General features: G+C 34.9%; 1 protein-coding gene across 1 annotated transcript in view; it reads left to right on the forward strand.

The window, feature by feature from the left end:
* The window catches only part of LOC108973057, a 64298-nt gene extending 49409 nt beyond the window's left edge, over positions 1-14889 (forward strand). The window contains exons 3-7 of the mRNA XM_018940076.1: positions 1955-2048; positions 2388-2567; positions 11585-11844; positions 13092-13184; positions 14200-14889. Of these exons, the coding sequence (XP_018795621.1) occupies positions 1955-2048; positions 2388-2567; positions 11585-11844; positions 13092-13184; positions 14200-14310 (738 nt within the window). The 3' untranslated portion in view covers positions 14311-14889. The remainder of the gene's footprint in view (positions 1-1954; positions 2049-2387; positions 2568-11584; positions 11845-13091; positions 13185-14199) is intronic.
* The last annotated feature ends 5739 nt before the right edge of the window (positions 14890-20628 follow it).

Raw genomic sequence — 20628 nt, forward strand, 5'->3', positions numbered from 1 at the left:
ACAGCGTGTATTAACTTTGCCATGTGCCACGTTCTTTATTCCGTCCGTCTGCGTATATGCGAACGAGTACCTCAGTTTTTCAGATATAGATCTGAAACAGAAACTTTAAATTTAATAAGGGAAGCGGAGGGGAGTATATCGGTATGGTAACACAATATCGATCGGGCCAAAACGTGAAATTGTCTGCACACCAAAATGTTCTCTCAATAAATCCACTGATTAATGCGATGTGTGGCGCCGTCGCGAGCTTCAACTTCAGTCATCAAATAGTAGTTTATCATGGCGCAATAACGATCACCATGGGCGGTTATGTTCTCACCGGGATCAACTTGGAAGAAATATGGACCGACCACCGGCTCACAAACCACAATTTGGCTAGAAAGCATTGACCTTTTCCAGTGCCCAGAGAGCGATGTCGCTTGGAAATGTCGAGCGGCATCAGTTTTTTGCACAAGTTGTATTTCTATTTAAGATCTCGACGTAAAATGCACCAAATCGTTCCTTTCGTCAATCAGAGTTGCTGAGAATGGCGTCGAATCGACTCTCCACGGTCTTCGTATTATCCAATAATGAAATCTGGGGCTTAAGATGACATTCTTGATAGAACATGTATTTTCGTAATAAAGTTGAACGACTTGTAAACATTATTCAGGCGTAAGTCTTTTCATGATGAAATGCCAAACAATACTGAATAAAAATAACATGACAACTTGACACGACGCAAGCGTGATCTGTCGAAAAGGTGCTATTGAAAATACAGGACAAATGGTTTTTCGACAAAATCAATTTATTCCTTCTGCTTCAATACAGCTTTTTGCACGGTCCAAAAGCATGTCGAACGAGTGTTTTAGTTCGTTGGACGGAATGGCCGCTAAAAAGCGCTTCAAGCATTTTGAATGTTCTCTACGTCTGCATAACGCTTTCCTTTCATGGAAGAAGTCACACGGTGAGTGTTTAATGGTTAAAATGTGATTTTTGGTCAAATAATCGTCCTTCGAATGTTAGATTCGAGCAATTTTTGGTCGTCAGTCAATTTGTGAGGAAGAAACTGTGGACACACCTTTCGTAAGCTCAAATTTCGGTCAAAATGCGGAAAATTGATGTTTTGGAGGTGTTCAATTCCATTTTCATGAATTTCAATGATGATTTTCGCTGATTTTTTGATGAATCACAATTCACAGTTTCGATGGAATTTCCGGTGAACACGGATTTTGATTGGCCCACATGTGGGCCAAGTCATTTATGTCCTCACGACCACTTTGAAAACGTTGAAACCACTCGTACACTCTGCACCGAGATAGGTAATCACCGCCGTAAACTTGTTTCATCAATTGAAACGTTTCAGTAAAAGTTTTACCAATTTAAAAACAAAATTTGATGTTGGCTCTTTGTTCGAAGCCTGTTTACTTTTGAAACACACCTTTTAGTACTCTACTTGGATCACTCATTAGTAACGTTACTGCCGACAAAGAGTTGTCTCTCTTGTTGCTGACAATGTTTCGGCTAAGGACCTTGATAAGGTTTCGCCTCATATAGGTTGGACATGCTCTTTTTCTTCCTCATACACTTTATGATAACATTGTTTAGCTACTATGTTAGCTACTAACATACTAGGTCAAACATAAAAACCTCAGCCATAAAAGGGCGAATTACAGCAAGAAAAAAACTTTATAATTTATATTCTCAAAGTAATATGTTTTTATAAATCTTTATGCAAGGTTGTCTTTGTGACTAGTGAAATGCTCAGCCAATATAGAATATAAACCATTTGTTTCTATTCAAGCCTTGTGAGCCCTTTTCCACGCTATTGCTAAATGACAGGTAAAAGATAATAGAACAGGTTTGCATAGCAATTATATAATAAAACCGTTAAGTATATAGTATGCTTATAGAGACATATGTCTATCCTTGCAGTAATTTAATAATTTTTCTTCGTATTTCGTTCTGTTTGCAGTTGAGCAGCGATACCAGTTCCAGTTCGCGTAACAGCAGCGGTAAGGGGATGAAGTTTCTGCTGCGAAAAAGCAAATCAAAGCGAAGCGCCAAAGGTGAATATTGTAAAAGTGAGCTGAAGTGCAAATTTAAATACCTCTCTCCCCTTCGTTTTTCTTTACCGTGCAAGTATATGTTTGTGTGTTTGAAAGTGTATCAAAAGATAATTGCCGTAATTTAAAAAGTTTTAAGGTGCAACAGCAGAAGTCTAGCGCAAAATTGCCGCAAAAAGGCTATTGAAAGGATTGTACAAAACGAAAGACTTTATAATGCAGTAAAAGTAAAAGATGCATTTCATTTCAGCATTTAAGTATATAATTTGCACTTAAGCCGCTTTTAATTAGTTATAATATTCTATGCGCTGACATAAAACTTTACCGTCTCGCCGTTTGTAGGTAAAAAATTCGATACGTCGTCCGTGCAAACGAAATCTCAGCCGAAGCAACTGAAAACGCCTTCCATCAAATGTGTGCTTGTTGGCGATGGCGCTGTGGGCAAGACTAATTTGATTTTGACTTATTTGAAAAATCGTTTCAATACGGAGCACGTGCCAACAGCATCGGACATATATAACGGTAAGTGTACAAAACTACTCTTTAATCTATGGACACATTGCCCTTGATCGCTCATTAAAATGCCATGGCAGTGGTGTACAAAGGACCTTTCGGTATTTTAAACTTAAAACCAAAACAAATTTTCGTTAGCGTTAATTAATTACTGCTTTGTCTGTGTGAACGCTACAATACTCTTAGCTATACAAGTAGAATTGCTGCTACGGATTGTGACAGATATCAAAATTTGAATTGAAAATGATAAACAAATTTTGTAAATGTCATGAGTTCTATGACTTTGGATATTTCAAATATGTGTGTCCAACATAAATTTGTTAAAATAATTTAAAGAAACTTAGCCTCTTTATTTTACATAACCGCCGCTGTTTTTGGCTTTTCTTTTACTCGGATGATTGCTCAACAAAATTTCATATGAAATCATAATGTAAGAAACTGAATTTTGTAGTTACTTTTTTGAACGTAATTTCGCAATTCCTGATTATTTTTGTAAGCTTCGATAGAAATTTATCATTAATTATTTCATTCAGTCAAAACCCCAACCACCAGGGTAGTTGGAAATTTTCGCTTTTTCGAAAAAGTGTAGCTTCAACTACCCATCCACGTAAAATTGTTCGGGTTATCTCGTTGGTTGTCAGTTTGGATTTTAATAAGTAAATATGAAATTATCAGGAAATTATATTATATATAAAGTGCAGATACAAACATATATTCTTATATGAGTCAAAGTCTAGAATACCCTTCACAAATAGAAAAATTTTTCATATCAACAAAGTTTCAGGAGGATATCTCATAATCTGAGGGACTAGTTCGTGTATATACAGATGATGGACAAATAGGCGAACAGGTAGAAAGATGTGGCTAAAATATGTATATCTATTAAGTTTGCTCATAGTATAAAAATATGGAGGGGGAGTGAGATTAATTTTATACATTCACAAAATTAAAGAATTACTAAGCTTAATCTCCAAAACTTCTAAAATGCTAGTAAATACATCTTTAATAGGGAATTTCGAATTTTTCGCTAGCAGGGGAGAGTCTAAGGAGCCTGCCCAAGAAAGCCTTCAGAATTATAATTTATAAAAATATATAATTTTTTTTTATAAAACTAGAAGAACGTTTAAATTGGTCGATCGTTTTGATATTTGCACTAGTTTGCTTACATGATAATGAAGACATAAAGAGAAAATATAAAATTGTTTTCAGATGAACAAACATCTTGGCTCAACTGATAAATTTCCTGCAAGCCGTCTGTCGGTTAAATCAGCGGCTAATTAGCGAATACCGTTAACAGAGATTTCTGTAAAAGTTTCTATGAGTTTCTTATGGTACAAGCCCAATTGAAGTTCGTATGTATGTGTGATCGTGCATCCCTTTCTTACGTGAAGACTTTATGTGTTTCTGTGTTATTCTTTTAATGTACTTATTGCAGTTTCAAAAGCTGGGGTGTTGATCCTCTGGATACTGGAGTTTCCATATAATATTGAATTAGATTGTATAATATGTCTTACAATATATAAACAAATCTTAAGCTAGTAAGAGTAAAGCAATATTCGTTCGGTAGAACAGCAATTGGCAAGACTAGCGAATTTTATTAACAATCTTGGAGTTATGCGATCATTAGTAGAGATCTTTTTAAGGCTTCTCAATTGTGTATTGTCTTGTGTCTATCGGCTTTACAATTGTCAGTTCTTACATTTGGTTTCTGGGCGAAGCAGTTCGCTTCTTTGACATTGTTTTTTACCCTATCTGTTATTGTTTCGTTTAATGAGCGTCCCCTTCTCTCCGAATTTTGAAGTATTTGGAGGGTCTGTAAAAGCGAAAGATATATTTTGAGCTCCAAAACAACCCAAAATTAAATGCGTTAGAGCAACGATGAAATAAAGTATTAATTTCAGTGTATCTAAACTATCTGATTATGAGCGTAATTAACTTACTTTAAACTGGTCGGATTTCCTGGTATAGTGGAATCGCTGACGATTGCAAAGCTAAAGAGCTTGCCAGAGGGGCCGCCATTGCCCCGCACACGTCGAAATGCGACCAGGCTGCATCCCCCTTAGAGTCTTGCGTTTTTGCGCCGAACAAATGTACGTTGCGTTTGCTCTGCGAGGTCCATCTGGCATAGAGTAGAACGCAAGAGATCCACTGAACTACTTGCCCTGAGTAAAGTTCATCTTACCGCGATTGTAGGAGTTCTTACTGGAGACTGTTCAATAGGCATTTATGCGGTAAGCCTTAAAATCTTAACGGACGCTGGGTGTCAAAGTTGTATGGAGGAGTGTAAAGTGGAAACATCCAGACACTTTTTCCTTCATTTTCCATGGAGCATGAAACGTAAGCTAACCTTCAGTGCACCCGAAGTCATAAGCGAAGCTGATATTAGCCATCTCAACAAATTGGTTAAAAGCCGAAAACGCTTTTTGGATCTGTAAGGGCCTTATGATTCAGTTTGTTTAGGAGTTTATAGGTACCACAACGCACCGGCGTTGTAAATTATTCCAGTGAGATCTTTTTTTGAACCACCTTTTAACCTAGCCCAAGTTGTTCATGCCTACCTAATTGCGAAATCATGCTGAAATTTTGAACTTAAAGGAGTTTAAAGAGCTATACATACACCATATTTTACAAGAGAGCGTGTCCGGATGACTCATGCCTACTTAGTCATAGTTCCGTTGGTTTTATTTCATTTCATAACACATTAACTTTTTTTATCAAATTTGTATAATACGAGATGTTACTGCACAACTACAAATCTTTTTTATTCGGAAAGTTACTTTCTTAAAGCTACTTTTGTCACACTTTGCAATGGCAAATGGCTAAATGGCTAAATGGAATTCTAAGAGTAAAATAATTGCATACGTTTTCACAATACTGTATAAGCAGATAATAGCTTCGTTTGCGTGCCAATTTTTCACTTTTTTCATTTCCTTTTCCTTTCATTGTCCTATATTTTTATTGTATTCACACAGCTCTTCCTCTCAACACTATTTTATCTTCTATGCCCCTTTCTGTCTGTGCCTTTTTCTTTCCGTTGCCACTTCTGTGCTATTTTTGTGAATGAAATATTGAAAGGCACGTCACTCGAATATGTACATTTTTCATATACCAAACTATGCCCACTCCCTGATAAACTGAGTCGCTGATTTAGAGAGTAAGGGAAACGCTAACTTGCAGTGCGGTACTAACTAGTACTACTTTATAGCATCCCCATAGTGAAACCCAGTAGTTAGAAATGACTTTACAACCTGGTATGAATCAGAAGCTCGTTGGCAGCCAACTGTTCTTGCTTGTAGAAAGATTCCTGACCGAAATGTAACCAGCATCGTACCAGTTCCAAACATAATGAAAATAATTTTTTTAATGGGATTATTAAACAAATTTATTGGTAATTGGAAGTAACGCTAAAGAAAATCCTTCCTCAATTTCAATTAGGAAAATATCTTTCTGACTCGCTGACTTTCCGACAGGAATTTCTACTTGTAAACAGTTATATTTACGGACTAGTTTGATGTCACACTACAGGGATAGTTGGCTGGAAGTCATGCATCACAAGTAATTGTGGATATGTATACACCATATATAGTAGATATGTACTCGTATATACTTGTGCGTTCAGCTGAACAGTTAATGCCACTGCTAGTGATTGAATTATGATGTGCTCACATATCACTGCGCTTCGAGGTAGGCGACAGGCGACAGGCGAATTCACTTCAAGTACACTGCACGTCATCAGGTTAGAAATCAAGTACATGAATTAGTTGAATATCATGGTTTTTGTTGTTGTTATTACTCTTTAAGAAATCTCGAGTATTAAATGCTAGTTGGAAAATGAAAAAATCTCACTAAAAGATTCTGATTAAAATACTTATTTTTCAATATGAAAAGAAACTCTGTGTGGGATCTAATTATTATATTCATTATTAACATACTGTAGTATGTAGTAGTATATAGATTTAAAAAATGTAGAAGTTCGTAGAAATTGTTCACCAAACGGATTTAACAAGTCACTGTCAACAAAATGTTCAATACTTAAAAAAAAAGAATATATTTGGAAAATATGACTCTAAAAGGAATTTATACCAAAAAGAGCAAAAAAAGATATAACTTGGTGCTAATCTAATGGCGTGTAGTGTAGTTAAGCGTACATGCAAACACGACCACAACTGCATTGCGTGTGGTGCCATTTACTGTTAGTCAGGCGATATTATGCTGGTGTAGTTGTTGCAATTTATAGCCCACGCAGTCCTTTTAGTGTGTCAACGCGCTTAGGCACACCAGACCTTTTGATGGACTGTTCATATGTTCGGGCGAAATATACTCACGAATGTTGGCGGCAAAGTTTTCCTCTAGTTAAGATTTATACTAGTTTAGGACTAGTGTTTTTGGAATTCTAAAATTTGCGTAAACAAACAAAAAATTTATTAATTCACTAGGTATCCACAAACTCTCTGTACTCAAATTCAGTTCTCTAACTATTTGTTGCTGTTTTTAAATGAAAAGATAGTGTTATTCTTGAAGTTCAAGAGGCGGTCGGCAACTAGTTCGTTTCGCTGCCGCATGTAGTCTTCCGCTCATGCCAAACTGTGCGTGTGTTGGTTTTTGCCGCAATTTCGAGTCAGCCGCATCAAATGCATGGCATGCACATAAAATCAAGCCATCGGCTCGCATTCATTCGCTCGTCATTGCGCCAACTTTGCGCCTATGGATCATTTCGTGTTGGTATACAGAAATTGCCGCTTAGACAGATATGAAGGCAATTATGTTGAAGAGTAAATAATGTCTTGAAGTAGGTTAATTAAGCAAAATGGGCAATGCATGTTTGCTGCGGTTGAATGCTTCTGCGATTAAATGCATTTGTAGCGCCATCAAATATTTTTAAAGCTCCTTATTTTTGCAGAATATCTTTTTTTAAAAATGTCTTGTTTATTACATGGCAAGATATTAATCCAAATGACTATTCTTTTATCCTTTTAAATGTCATATTAAGAGTTATATTAAAGTGAGGATAAGATTAAATTATATCACACAGTTTCCCGTTAAGAAATGTTAGAGTATGTATGTCCATATCAACAAGGACACTTCATTCTGTTGATTGAACGCGAAGGAGTGAAAGTGACGCTGCATTATATGGCAATAAGATTTTTTTTTATTATTGGGTCATAGTTAGCGAGTAAATTTGGTGGAAGAGTTGGAACTAATCATCAATACTAGTACCCGGCTTCGAGATCATTGCATGGTTCCTCGATCACAGGCAGCTTCCATTATGATAGCATTAGCTCAATTGCTCCGGAGCGCAGCCTCCAGGTTTAAGGAATGCATTCCCGCACTAGATTTAGCATCGAGTTGTGATGTGATAAGGCTGGTATTCGTGTTAGCCCACAGCGAAATCGCAGATAAGCGAAGTCGTGACTAACAGCCAAATTAATGCCGCCTAAAATTATGCAATGATTTCATAACTCTACCKGATATCTTAATACATACATACATTGCAAAGATATCATGGATAAGAGCTTTTCCGCAACTAACTTATCGTACTAACCCAAAATATTGCTTCCGGTGTGAATACTCGTATAGTAGTTTCGATAAGTGCATTTAGTAAAATTCAATTAAATCAGTTTGAAAAAAGAAAAGCAGTCAGTAAACGGCGATTATATGTTTTTACACTGCTTTAATTTGTAAGAATTCGTTAATACTGTGGATAAAATCCATAAAACGAAGTAAGAAATAATACTTTGTGAAACATTCTTTTAAAGCAATTGAGAAGATGACTTCAATTGAATTTGTTGAAAAAATGGTTTCAATTTTCTACAAATATTTTTTTTTATTTTGACAAAAAATAAACATATCAAATGAAAGAGGACATTTTCACTCATAATCGTACTGAATACAACCAAATCGGTTGCTCATGTTAAGAGAAAATAAATATTTTCCAAAAGCATGAAAAAGATGTATTTAGCGAAAACTTTCGAAACTTTTCGATATTCAAAAAAAAAAGTGTCAAAGCTGAATTTTTATTTCTAGTTTAGAATCTAAAAACGTCAGGTACCTTGGGAGATTTTGTCTCCATACTAAAAACGTGTATCCTTAGCTCATCTTCAATAGATTAAATTTAGTCTCTTCGGTCGATTTAATATCACAAACATCTTATTTGAAGATGCTTTTAATACAATTTTTACTAACTCGAACTAAAACATACCAATATAATTAAGTTTAATTCTTTCGCAACAGATGAAGTTTTGTCACCGCCTGAAGGAATTGCCCGGGCTCTGATTCTTGCAAGTCGCACCCGAACTTAACCCTTTCTTACTTGTATGTGCTTATTTTCAAATATGCTGTAGACCGGTGTTATCTGACATTTGTCCGCATCCAAACTTATTCTTAGTTTGTTAAAAATGTGTCACTTCAGTGGTTGACTCCATCCTATAGCTATAATAGAAACCGACGGTAGCGGCAATTTCGAACACAACCCACTAGGGTGACTGGCGAACTCCTGTATTATATTTTTCAATCCTTTTTATGGACGTACACTCTCATTTCATAGCATAGTTAGTTCTTATATAATTTATACTTCAATTGTCTGCTGATAATGTTTCCAGTTTCATTTGTAATTCAATAAAATTGCTTAGTTGCTCCATTGTTGCTCATCTATTTGCATCTTTTATGGTTAACACTTGGTTTAAACGCTTTCAAACATTTGGAAGTAGTTGGTGAGAATTTTATGTACTAGGGAAATCTACAAGAAGTAGTAAGCAAGATACACGTATTGTTGTATTATAAGCAAAAAATGAAATCTTTTAACTCTACCCAGTTTTTTATCTGGTTCTCTGTATTAGCACCTTCTTTTCCATTTTCATTGTCAGTTCGGAAGTTTATAGTGAATTCAAATAACTTAATCAAAAATTCTATTCAAGTAGTATCATTTTGGCAAAGTGTAGGGCATACAGCGGTTAAATAATGCTGTAAGAAAAGTTATCTCAATCTTTGTGAATAATTTGAGTTGAAGATACAGTACAAAAGAACGAAGAACATTTAATAAGATAAGCATTTTATTTTGGCCAAGTGATATAAATAACGAAGCAAAAACGCACAATGCGCGTGTTTTTTTTAAATTTAAGCGGTTAAAGTTCGGGTGTTATCGAATATTTTGTACTCTCACAGTTTGCAAGGTTTAAGGTACACTTACATTTACATTGCAAAATGCTGCATATTAACGCAAAAAGTGGTTATTTAGTGAAATTTTCAATATATTGCAATAAATCGGAAGACAGGATATAATATGATGTCATTAAATATTTTCAGCTTGCGGACAGTAGTATATCACATCATTTTTATAATATTTAGTAGAGTAGCTTAGGATTGTGGTACACTTTAAGCAAGTATACGATGGCTAAACTTGATCGTCATTCGAAAAGCTCTTTAGTTTCGGGAATATTATTTGTTGTAAGTTAGAGAAGGCAGTACATCTATTTCTAGTATTTCATACCAAAGATATGTTCTTTAAAATGCATAATGACGTAACATTACTTTTCACAAGTTAACAAAAGAAAGGAAACACGAACAACGAAAATCATCCAATTAATAATACGATATTTTGAATTTCGACAATAACTTGGTTATATCTCATGGCATCTCATGGAATAACATGATGTTGTGAATCGTAATCAATAAAAATCTTAATTTAAATTTTTTTGATATACGCGTTGTAAATTCCACGTGTAGGATGAATGTGGAGGGGTTGAGGACCTCAGTTATCATATAATAGGTACACAGAGTTACCGTTAATGAGTTTGAAGCTAGTAGGTTTGTTACTCTGGTGTTCCACTCTTGTGTCTCACAGATGGTAGAGCCTCGTTCACGCAAAAATAATCTATCATAGGACAAACTTAAGATTCTTTCAATTATTAATGGAAGCAAAAATTAACTGAGAAACCAGTAATTCACTTGGCAATAAATGATTGTCACCACTCATCAAAGCTTTGCAATATCTCCCACTCCTGATAACTTTATTACTTGCTCAACTCCAAATAAATATGAAAATATAATCATTCCTTTAGATCTTCTTCTGCGGTTCTGCTGACGGCTCCTGCGTCGTAGCCTTCTTCTGCGTTCTTGAAGCTTCATTCCTTTCATAGCATTGCGTTGTTTTTCTGCTCTGACTTCTTTTGTTCTGGAATCATCACTCACCGTGGGACTCGCTGAATTAGTTCCAGAGGATGATGATGAATTATTGTCTGTCGATGCCGATGAAGTTGGCGAAGAACTCGACGCTGGTGATGAACTACCAGACGATGACTATGAAGTACCAGACGTCTCACCGACACCATTAACCTGGCCGTAGTTCAGGATCGCAACGCTCACAACTAGTAACAGTAAAATTTTCATGGCTGCTATGCACTCTATTGTACAAGATATATTCGCATGTATCTCTAGTGCGATCCCTAACGATATTTATACCATTATTGTACTCTCTAATTCTGTATTAGTACCGCACTTCGATTGGCATGTTTTTTAATTCCAGGCTAACTAACATTTGAGCAAATACTACAAAGCAACAGCAGAAAATTTTCATATTCTTTCTTAAAAATTTATACAAAAAATTTTAAGAAAAATACAAATATTTTCAATAGTCTGACTAAACTTAATATATCTAAAAGGTAATTATCTAAGAAACACATGACGAATATTTACTAGTGTGGTAAACTTCATTTGATGTGTATGGTGGTAAAGCCTTGAACTTTTACTCTGGCAATTGGTATGAGGCGTACACAAGAGTTACTTGCGAAAATTATTGCAAAAGTTGCCATAATCATTTTCACTGTCGTTTGGGTTATGATGTACAATGTAAGAGAATTCGAAGTTCCGTTTCAATCGAGCTGAATCATTTTTTACTTAACTCAAAGTATTGAATGTTACTTTGCGGTCTTATTTAACCCTTCTTGCCTTATTTTTACAAAGACTACCTTTCAAAAATGTTTTTAGCTATATTATTTTACATTCTTCTAAATACTTAAATATTTTTTCAGCGGATGTGTTGGTAAACGATAATCCTGTACATTTAACCATCTGCGATACGGCAGGACAGGACACCTTGGATAATCTGAGACAACTGTGCTACCCCGATAGCGATGTATTCGTTTTATGTTTCTCCGTTGTGAGACCAGAGACGTTTCATGCCGTTAAAACGAAATGGGCACCAAAATTCTCCAAATCAAAAGCTTCCCTTATACTCGTTGGAACACAGGCCGATTTGCGCAAGAATACGAAGGTGTTGAAAAATTTGCAGGTTAGTTTACCATCGGAAAATATTACACAAGCCTTGTTCACTCAACCGGTTTTTCTAACCTTAGTAAAATAATGCGTATTTCCTAAGATATGTGGTATATGTATATCTCTATACATATACACAGTGATAAGTGGATATATTGATATTGCCATATCTGTCTGTAATTGTAAAAAACTAATTGATGGTTGAAAAAGTTTTACAAAGCCAAGTTTGTCCTAGTTCTTCATTCAGAGAATGTAGAAATTATCGAAATTGCTGAAGTTAATACACACAACTCTTTTTTTTACACGGTTTTGAAGTTACACGTTTGCAATTTTTTTTTTGTAAACAATGTTTAATGTAGTACGGTTTCAAAATCACTGTCTTATAATTATGTTTGTTTTTACCACAATTAACTGAATTGCTGAAATGGATATCTCCAGCGATGATACCGACTTTAGTCCAGTTCTTCGCAAACTATTGCGGTTGTTATCAAGTAGCGAGAAGTTATCTAACTATGTAAATACTTTTTCTTATTCTATTCTAGTATTTCTATTCTAATTTTTCTGTTCTTAATTCTCGATTAACAGATATCTTTTGTTTTTTGCTTAATCTATCAATTTTTCACCTGTATGAATTATGTATTTTAAGTGTTAATGCTCAATAAAATGCCATATGAGAATACAATTTGTATGCATATCTAAAAATTTATAGTTTTCAACATTTTTACACAGCTTTTCGAAGTAAATATAGTTGTTTATTTCATGCTCCACGGTTTTTTTTACACGCCTCTTTTTTTACACGGTTTTTTTACACGGATTTCTGAGGAACGTACCTATCGTGTAAAAAAGAGTTGGGTGTACTACGAAACTATGTATTTATTGTGTGAAAGAGTTAGCGACTAGCAAGATCAGTTTGAACAATAACTTCTCAAAGTTACAGAAATTCTGAGGTAATGGGACTTTAACCATAGATGAGCAAGATTATTGCTGAACAGCATATTAATAATGTAACAAATGCTGGCGCGGGTTGTTGGGCAAAAAATCAACTGAGATGACCCAAACGAGAGCAGCTGTCCTTAAATTCAGATTCAAAGAGAATTTTCGAGGTCATTGAAAGCCATAAAAGCCGCCCTGTTTAAATGTTTCAAAACAAGAAAAATAATCTAAATTAATTCTTATATGTATAATAATTGGTTAATAACGATTATGTACCATTTTATAATTACAATGATTTTTTAATAATTTATATTATTTTTTAATTTTCAGCTTAATGGCGAAAGCCCAATTTCACATGCAGATGCTTGGGATTTGGCTGCAAGCGTAGGCGCGACATACATTGAGACTTCATCAGCAACACAGGTCAGAATATTTATTTTTATTACAAAAAAACATCCGAAGGGAAATAGCAAAAGTATTGAAAATGAAATTTTTTTAACAAGTGGGAAAACAACTCGCCGCTCTAACCTCTTGATTACAGATATATTGTTCAAAATTTCAAAATGACCGATGCAGTAATTTGGAAGTTATGAAAAGGAAAGTATTTGAAAACATGAGTTGTGGAGAAAATGCTTCCGAGATAATAAAAAAGTGTTGAAATCGTAACCCAACGCTTAATTCGATCAAAAACTTTTGCAGGTCAATTATCAGATATGAGTACCCCCTTTTGTGTCTGTACTTAGCTTTATACCAAAAATTAGGATTAGTTTTTGCAGTAGTGCAGGGAAATTAAATTGGCATGGATAAAATCGGTTCCTATGTCCATCGTCCCGAAACTTAGTTTTACCATATATTTTGTTATATAGTCTACAACTACAACTGGAAAAGGGGAAAACATGTATCAACAAGATGCTTAGAAGGCGTTTTGAAGCAGTTAGTAACACTCGCTTCGTTGGAGAGCATTGAAGCTAAAAGTCACCCTGCAATTGCTTCAAAGCAAAATCTCTGGTCTTATAGGCTCAGACGACTGTTGTTGTCTGGAAGTGCAGATTTGAATCTATTGGACTACAGCTTGTGGTCATTACTATTGATATTCATCAATGGCCGATCGTTTGAAGACTTCTGTAAAAGAAAAAGACGACGATTTCAAATAAATATTTCCATATAGCCCATTTAATATAAGATTTATTAAATAAAATTGACTTCAAAATCGAGTGTTTATATGTCATTAGCACAAAGTCAGGTGAAAAGAAGGTAGTTACATGACGGGACAATACTTCGTGGTGAATATACAAGCGATCATTGTCATGAAATTAGTTTCACAAAATCAAAGTAGACAAGATATAATTATATTTAGTAATAAATAGTATAATAATTTTTTAAATAATTTAATTTATTCGTATGACTTCAATTTTCACTTGTTTTTTTTTTTTTGCAGGATAAAGTCAAAGAAGTTTTCGACACTGCAATTTGGGAAGGACTGACACCCACTATTTTGCCACCCACACCAAGGCCACCATTATGGAAAAAGATGTTGTGTTTGGCGTAGGATTGCGTCGAAGATATAGTAACATAATTACATAATAATGCTTCCTAATGTGGTATAAGCGACAAATATGGAGCAGAAACCATTTATAGTTATTGCTGAATACTACATATATATAGAGATATGTCTCCACTGATATTCATGTATTAATGCAAATCGCTTAAGTATAGTTATATATTGTTAGTGATTAAGGTTAGCGTGAAGTCCAGCTTTATAGACTGATTAAGATTAGTTGTACATTTATGTATACACGCTATAGGCACAGATAACTGAAAAAAATCATTAAATTCCTTGTTCAAAATACTTACTTATATTTGTATTTAACTTTACTCTTATAAACCCACATTTTTACATATACCATTATTATTTATAAAATCTCGAATATCAACACATTTACGTTATTAAGTTTGTAATTAAGGTCGAGATTTTGTCAATTGTTAATAGATTAAGAAACATATCTTCCTTAGAGAGATGACCACGAATATATCTGCTAAGTACAACATTGTGTGTTTTTAAAGATAAATATACACATATAATATACATACAAACTATTTTTATAAAAACTTTATAAATAAAATTTCACATTCCATCCATTATATATTTGGTTTTTCTAAACACATAAATGATTTCTATTTATTTTTTAAGGTATTTCGAGATATGTATACGTATACTTGTATATTTTGCCGAAAATGCTCACGAGTATCTTAAAATATCGGTGGTAGAAGGGGTAAGCTTAAATATTTTTGGCTGAGGTGCTGTCGTGACAAAAGTCACATAGCTAACGACTTCACTATATTATATTCGATACAAACGTCAAATGCTTATCAATCTTTTTTTGATTATCTCAAGCTTCGCCACGTCTAATACTGTCTTCGCTCATACTTTATATTCAATCACAGTTCGGGACGAGCCCTTTGGTTGTACTCCCATTTAATTAAGTTTCGGATCTCGGTGAATGAATCAGTCTCGCCTCGAACAACGCTTAGTAAAGGTAGTGGAATCTACGATTCCAACAATCTCCGAATACAGCCTGAAATTTGTGATTTCAAGTTCTTATGCTGCCTCTGTTATACTTCGTTCTGCGTTTTTTACATCATTTACCAAGCTCATACTTCTCAGCTTTTGCTGTGTTGAACCATTGCGTGGTTTCCTACTTTTTTTTAAGAAACAATTTATTTTCATTCGAAAGAACAGTCTTTGGCATTCTTTTTTGAAGATTATCTCTTTGAAATGTTTGCTCCAAGGCCTGAATTAAAGCGGGATCTTCCGCATAATTTTAGACTTAACATATTCCCACAAGGACGTGTCAAACGGAGTGGTATCCCGCGATCTTGGTAGCTTATCGTCGGGCCCTAAACGTGAAATTATCGGGCACCGAAGTTTTCTCTCATTGATTGGTGCGATGTGCGCACATCCTTGAAATCAAATGTCACCGAGACAAGACAAGAGCTTTAAATTCTGGCAACAAATACATGAAATGGCAGCTATTGAACCTCTTCAGGTTTCATTTCGTCCCAAATACCTTTGTTTCTTTACATAATCATTGAACAAAATTTAGCTCGTAGGATCTTCTAAGACCTTTTTAAGATCCCATAGAGCGATGCGATGTCGCTTGGGAAGGTCGGGCGGTTTCAGTTTTTGCAAAAACTGTATTTTTTACGTTTTCAATTTAACATCTCCACTTAAAATGCGCCAAGTCGTTCCATATAACAGTACGAGATCTTGCGGATGACTTCGAATCGAAACCGCGTGCTGGATCTGATCTATTCGGTCGAATATTATATCTTGGTTTGGTAATTTTTATGCCGAATGACATTACGCCAAGGCGTTGAATTACTTTATGCTAAAAACATAAAAAAGGTCAACATATTCAAAGTAATTTTGGATAAGAGTTGTCTCAGAGACAAATTTTCACTTTATTATTTCTACAAATTTTGAAAGTATTCACTTAGGTCAGCTTAGCTTTGCTATTGCTAAAGTTTAAGAAATATTCCCCGAGTTCTATGTATTATATGCAATGAGTCTATAGTGTTTCGGCAATGGTAGAGTCAAATTTAGAAACGCTATACAAATAACTGGATTGACAATCTGTCTCAGATCAATCTTAGAAGAATCAATCGTTGCCACCGTACACTTGATTGGCTTGGTTGATCTGAAAAATATTAAAAATTGGTTGAGCTGTGGTTTTCCAGTATGATCCAACATTTGTTTTAATTCATGAAGCGTGAAATGCTTTTTATCAAAAGTCTGAAACGCCGTCACCAAATCGGTATGCCGATTGAAAGGTGTTTAAATATGGGATTAAAATCATGAAATAAATACACGTGATTGTCAATGCTAGTTTTATATAGCTGTTATTTGCTTTCCGATACTACGTCAGGTAATCTTTCGCGTTTAAAAATTTGAACGATAACTGTCGTATTCAAATATTAAATTCGCTGGTGCCAAATATTTGAAATTGTCTTTAAACATTTATTACGTCACACGAAGGCAAAAAAGGCAGTACCAATCTAGGAAAGAAATGTTTATCCAATCGGTTTCGCGCAGTTTAAAGCGACTTTTATCTTGACGGTGACATAATGTGAAAATAATTCCATACAAAGATTATGTTGAAAACTATACAAGTTGCTATTGCTGAAGAAAACCGTCAGAAGCATTATATTTAAAAGTGCAAATATTGAATATTTTAGTGTATAATAGCAGTTTTCACTTTAAATGGCCGCCAAAAATTTTTAAATGAAAAAAAAAAATATTAGGGAACGATGGGGGGAAGATTTGATTATAATATGACTAATTTTTTTGGTATTTTATTTTCGGAAAATTTCCAGCCGAGTTATCGCAAAGTGTTTTTTCCTCAAAATGTCCTGGGAGAAGCTCTGTTAACGGCTTATGCTTCAATATTTCTGCTTAAAAAAATTACCCTATTTTGTCAAAAGTATGCTCAATAATGTGCACAAAGTCCGAACAAAATTACTCACTCTTTATATAAAAAAATAAATTCGCTAAAAAGGCTGTTTTTACCTTAAAACTGGCAAACAACATTTTAGTTTTTGCTTTACCCGCCACATAGCGCAGACTTTGCCAATTTGACTACCATGTGTCAGATATGATATCGAACCACTAAAAAGCGTATAGCCCCAGATGAATACTTTAAATAACATTACTTTAAACATTGTCTGAGATAAACTTTAAAAGTTTGAAAAAATATGATTTCAGTTGTACATAGACTTAATATGTAATACTAAAGCATCTGATGGAAATTAGTGTTATGTTATCTGGAAAATATGCGTGGTTATGGCGCTATTTCACCTAGTTTCAAACCGTGTTGTACCAAAAGAACGGATACTTCGTTTATAGGTTATTTTATTTATTTATTTATAAATGTGAAAAAAAGAATATAATACAAATAATACAATTATTTTTTTACTTATTTTACACGAAAAAAGGAGCACTGGCTGCCAGGAGTTTATAAGTTAACTTCATGTTAATCGAAAACTATTCCTTATTGAAGGAACAAGGCGTGAAAATAGAAATAGCAGATTTTCGTGTTATCACAGGGGTCTGCCAAAATATTGAGAACTCCCTTCTTTTGCCACCGAGATAGGTAGTTAAGATGACTTAAGAATAATTATACGCTGAACGGGGTATATTAAGTTTGTCACGAAGTTTGTAACACCAAGCAGGAAGAGTCGGAGAGCCCATAAAATATATATTTAAATGATCAGTTCGCCATGTCCATCTGTCTAAAGTTATTAATACTATTCTCTCAAGATACCGTTTTGAATTATGCAAACGTCATTTTCTCTTCAAGACGCTACTCATTTCTCGGAACTGCCGATATCAGACCACTATAACATATAGCTGTCATACAAACTGAGCGATCGGAATCAAGTTCTTGTATGGAAAATTTTCTCATTTGACAATGTATCTTCACAAAAGTTGGCGCAAGTTATTTTCTAAGATAATAATGTAATCGCCGAAGAAATTGTTCAGATCGATTAACTATAGCATACATTTGTCATACAAACTGAACACATAGTGCAGACGAAGTTAACGTTTTTTCTTGTTTTCATTGAGATAACTCAAATATTGGCTAATGGAAGTTCGAAAATTTGTATATATTAGGTATATGGGGCTCAGGGAAGTATTGACTCAATTTTTACCCATTTTTGTCGCACAGAGTTTCTAATGCGAGGACAGGATTATCTCTAAATTTCAATTGACCGATATTTTTGATCAAAAGTCAACTATAAATATTGAGTGCACTTATTCGGTATTTAGGGACTGGAACAGTTTTAGTTGGATTTGGTAAATTTTTAGTCATTAGGTGGCATACTTTAAAGGAAATATTTCACCCATTTTTGCTCTGTACCACAGGAATATGAAAAGAAAACTATGTTCCAAATTTAATCGAAATCGGTCTTTCGGGTCCCGAGATATTTGATTTCTTCAAAAGCTGCGCGATGTAATTAATCATTAATTTATAGCACCTTTAGTAATTTTAAACAATACCGTTATATGGGGAGTGAGAGGAGTTATCTTTCGATTTCATCAATTTTCATACCGTAGGTAAGAGTTCTTATGGCATTTGCATCAGCAAATTTGGTTGTTGTAGCTTTAGTAGTTTAGAAGATACGTATATTAAAATGATTACACACGTGGGGGATGGGATAAATACCTTAAGCTAAAGTAGGAAGCGACATGCAATGGAGAGGCCGAAATGCGTGAGTATGAGAAACTTGAAAAGCTGCACACTCTTGTAGAACCCCCAAAGGTGACTTAGTGACTGATGCCCAAATCATACTAAAATTATGGAGCGAACTCTTTTACAACCTCTGAATGCAAATCCTATTCCCCAATCGATGACGATGGATCAAACATTCCATTGCCTGACCATGAAGAAGTTCGAATAGCAACAAAGCTGCGGGGACCGATGGATTGCCGATTGAGCTATTCAAACACGGTGAAGAAGAACTGATAAGGCGCATGCAGCAGCTTCTTTGCAAAATATGGTCGGACGAAACCATGCCCAGCGATTGGAATTTAAGTGTGCTATGCCCAATCCACAAAAAGGGAGACCCCACAATCTGCGCCAACTACCGTAGGATACGTCTCCTAAACATCGTATTTCAGGTTCTATCGAGCGTATTGTGTGAAAGATTAAAGCCCACCTTCAACAAACTGCTTGGACCTTATCAGTGTAGCTTCAAATCTGGAAAATCAACACCCGACTCGATATTCACCATGCGCCAAATCTTGGAAAAGTCCCGTGAAAGGAGAATCGACACTCACCACCTCTTCGTCGATTTCAAAGCTGCTTTCGACAGCACGAAAATGAGCTGTCTTTATGCAGCGATGTCAGAATTTGGTATCCCCGCAAAACTAACAGTGTCAACTGACGTTGAGCAATACCAAGAGACCGGGAAGGACCTCCCCAAGTCATTCGATACCAAACTAGGTTTGAGACAAGGCGACCCCCTGTCGTGCAACTTCTTCAATCTGCTGTTGGAGAAAATAATTCCAGCTGCAGAACTTAATCGAGAGCATATGTGTATACCCACACATACATATGTATATCTTTAAAGAAAGTTATATATCGGGAAATTTTAAATGCAACAAAAATCTAATCATACAATAAAAATCTGTGGTAATATAAAAGAAACAGCACACTAAGAGAAAAAGTATCAATTAAAAATAAATTAATAAAATTTAGTTTTGCCATTGGAAAGCTGTATCTTTAATAAACGCCTTCATTAAACACCTCCGAAGAACGACTGCAATGAAAACCCTTTTACGCATGCGTCCCATTAACTTACTTTCCAGGTCGAGCCGTTGAAGTGCAAGTCAAGAATAATAGAATTGAATTGAGACATACCATTTAATATCAGGAACATATAAGGTATACAGTCAAATGAATCAAGAGTCGAAGTGTACGATTGTGTTAATTTAAAATTATAAGCGAAACATACAGGGTGGCTGATGAATTTTGCTACATTAAGAACCTCAATTAATTTTTGTTTTCAGTGTATGGAATTCATTTTTCTTTKATTCATGTTAAAGCTTATTCAATTTTATTAAATAAAGCTTAATTAGTTTTAAAAATAATGGAATTGGCCATTTGAATTTTATATGGGGATAGGTCCAAATCTTTGTGCATAATTGACTGTAACGACTGTCTGCTTACACCCATTTGAGCAGATAAGCTTCTTGTCGAAACACGTGGATTGTTTTGTATGGYAGCAGMTACAGCAGCGATTGTTTCCTCCGTTCGAACTGAAGGGTTTCGATGGTAAGGTCTTCTGTTGACTGTCCCATGCTCGG

Source organism: Bactrocera latifrons, unplaced genomic scaffold (genome assembly GCF_001853355.1).
Source record: "Bactrocera latifrons isolate USDA-ARS-PBARC rearing strain unplaced genomic scaffold, ASM185335v1 scaffold_45, whole genome shotgun sequence".
Lineage (NCBI taxonomy): Eukaryota > Metazoa > Arthropoda > Insecta > Diptera > Tephritidae > Bactrocera > Bactrocera latifrons.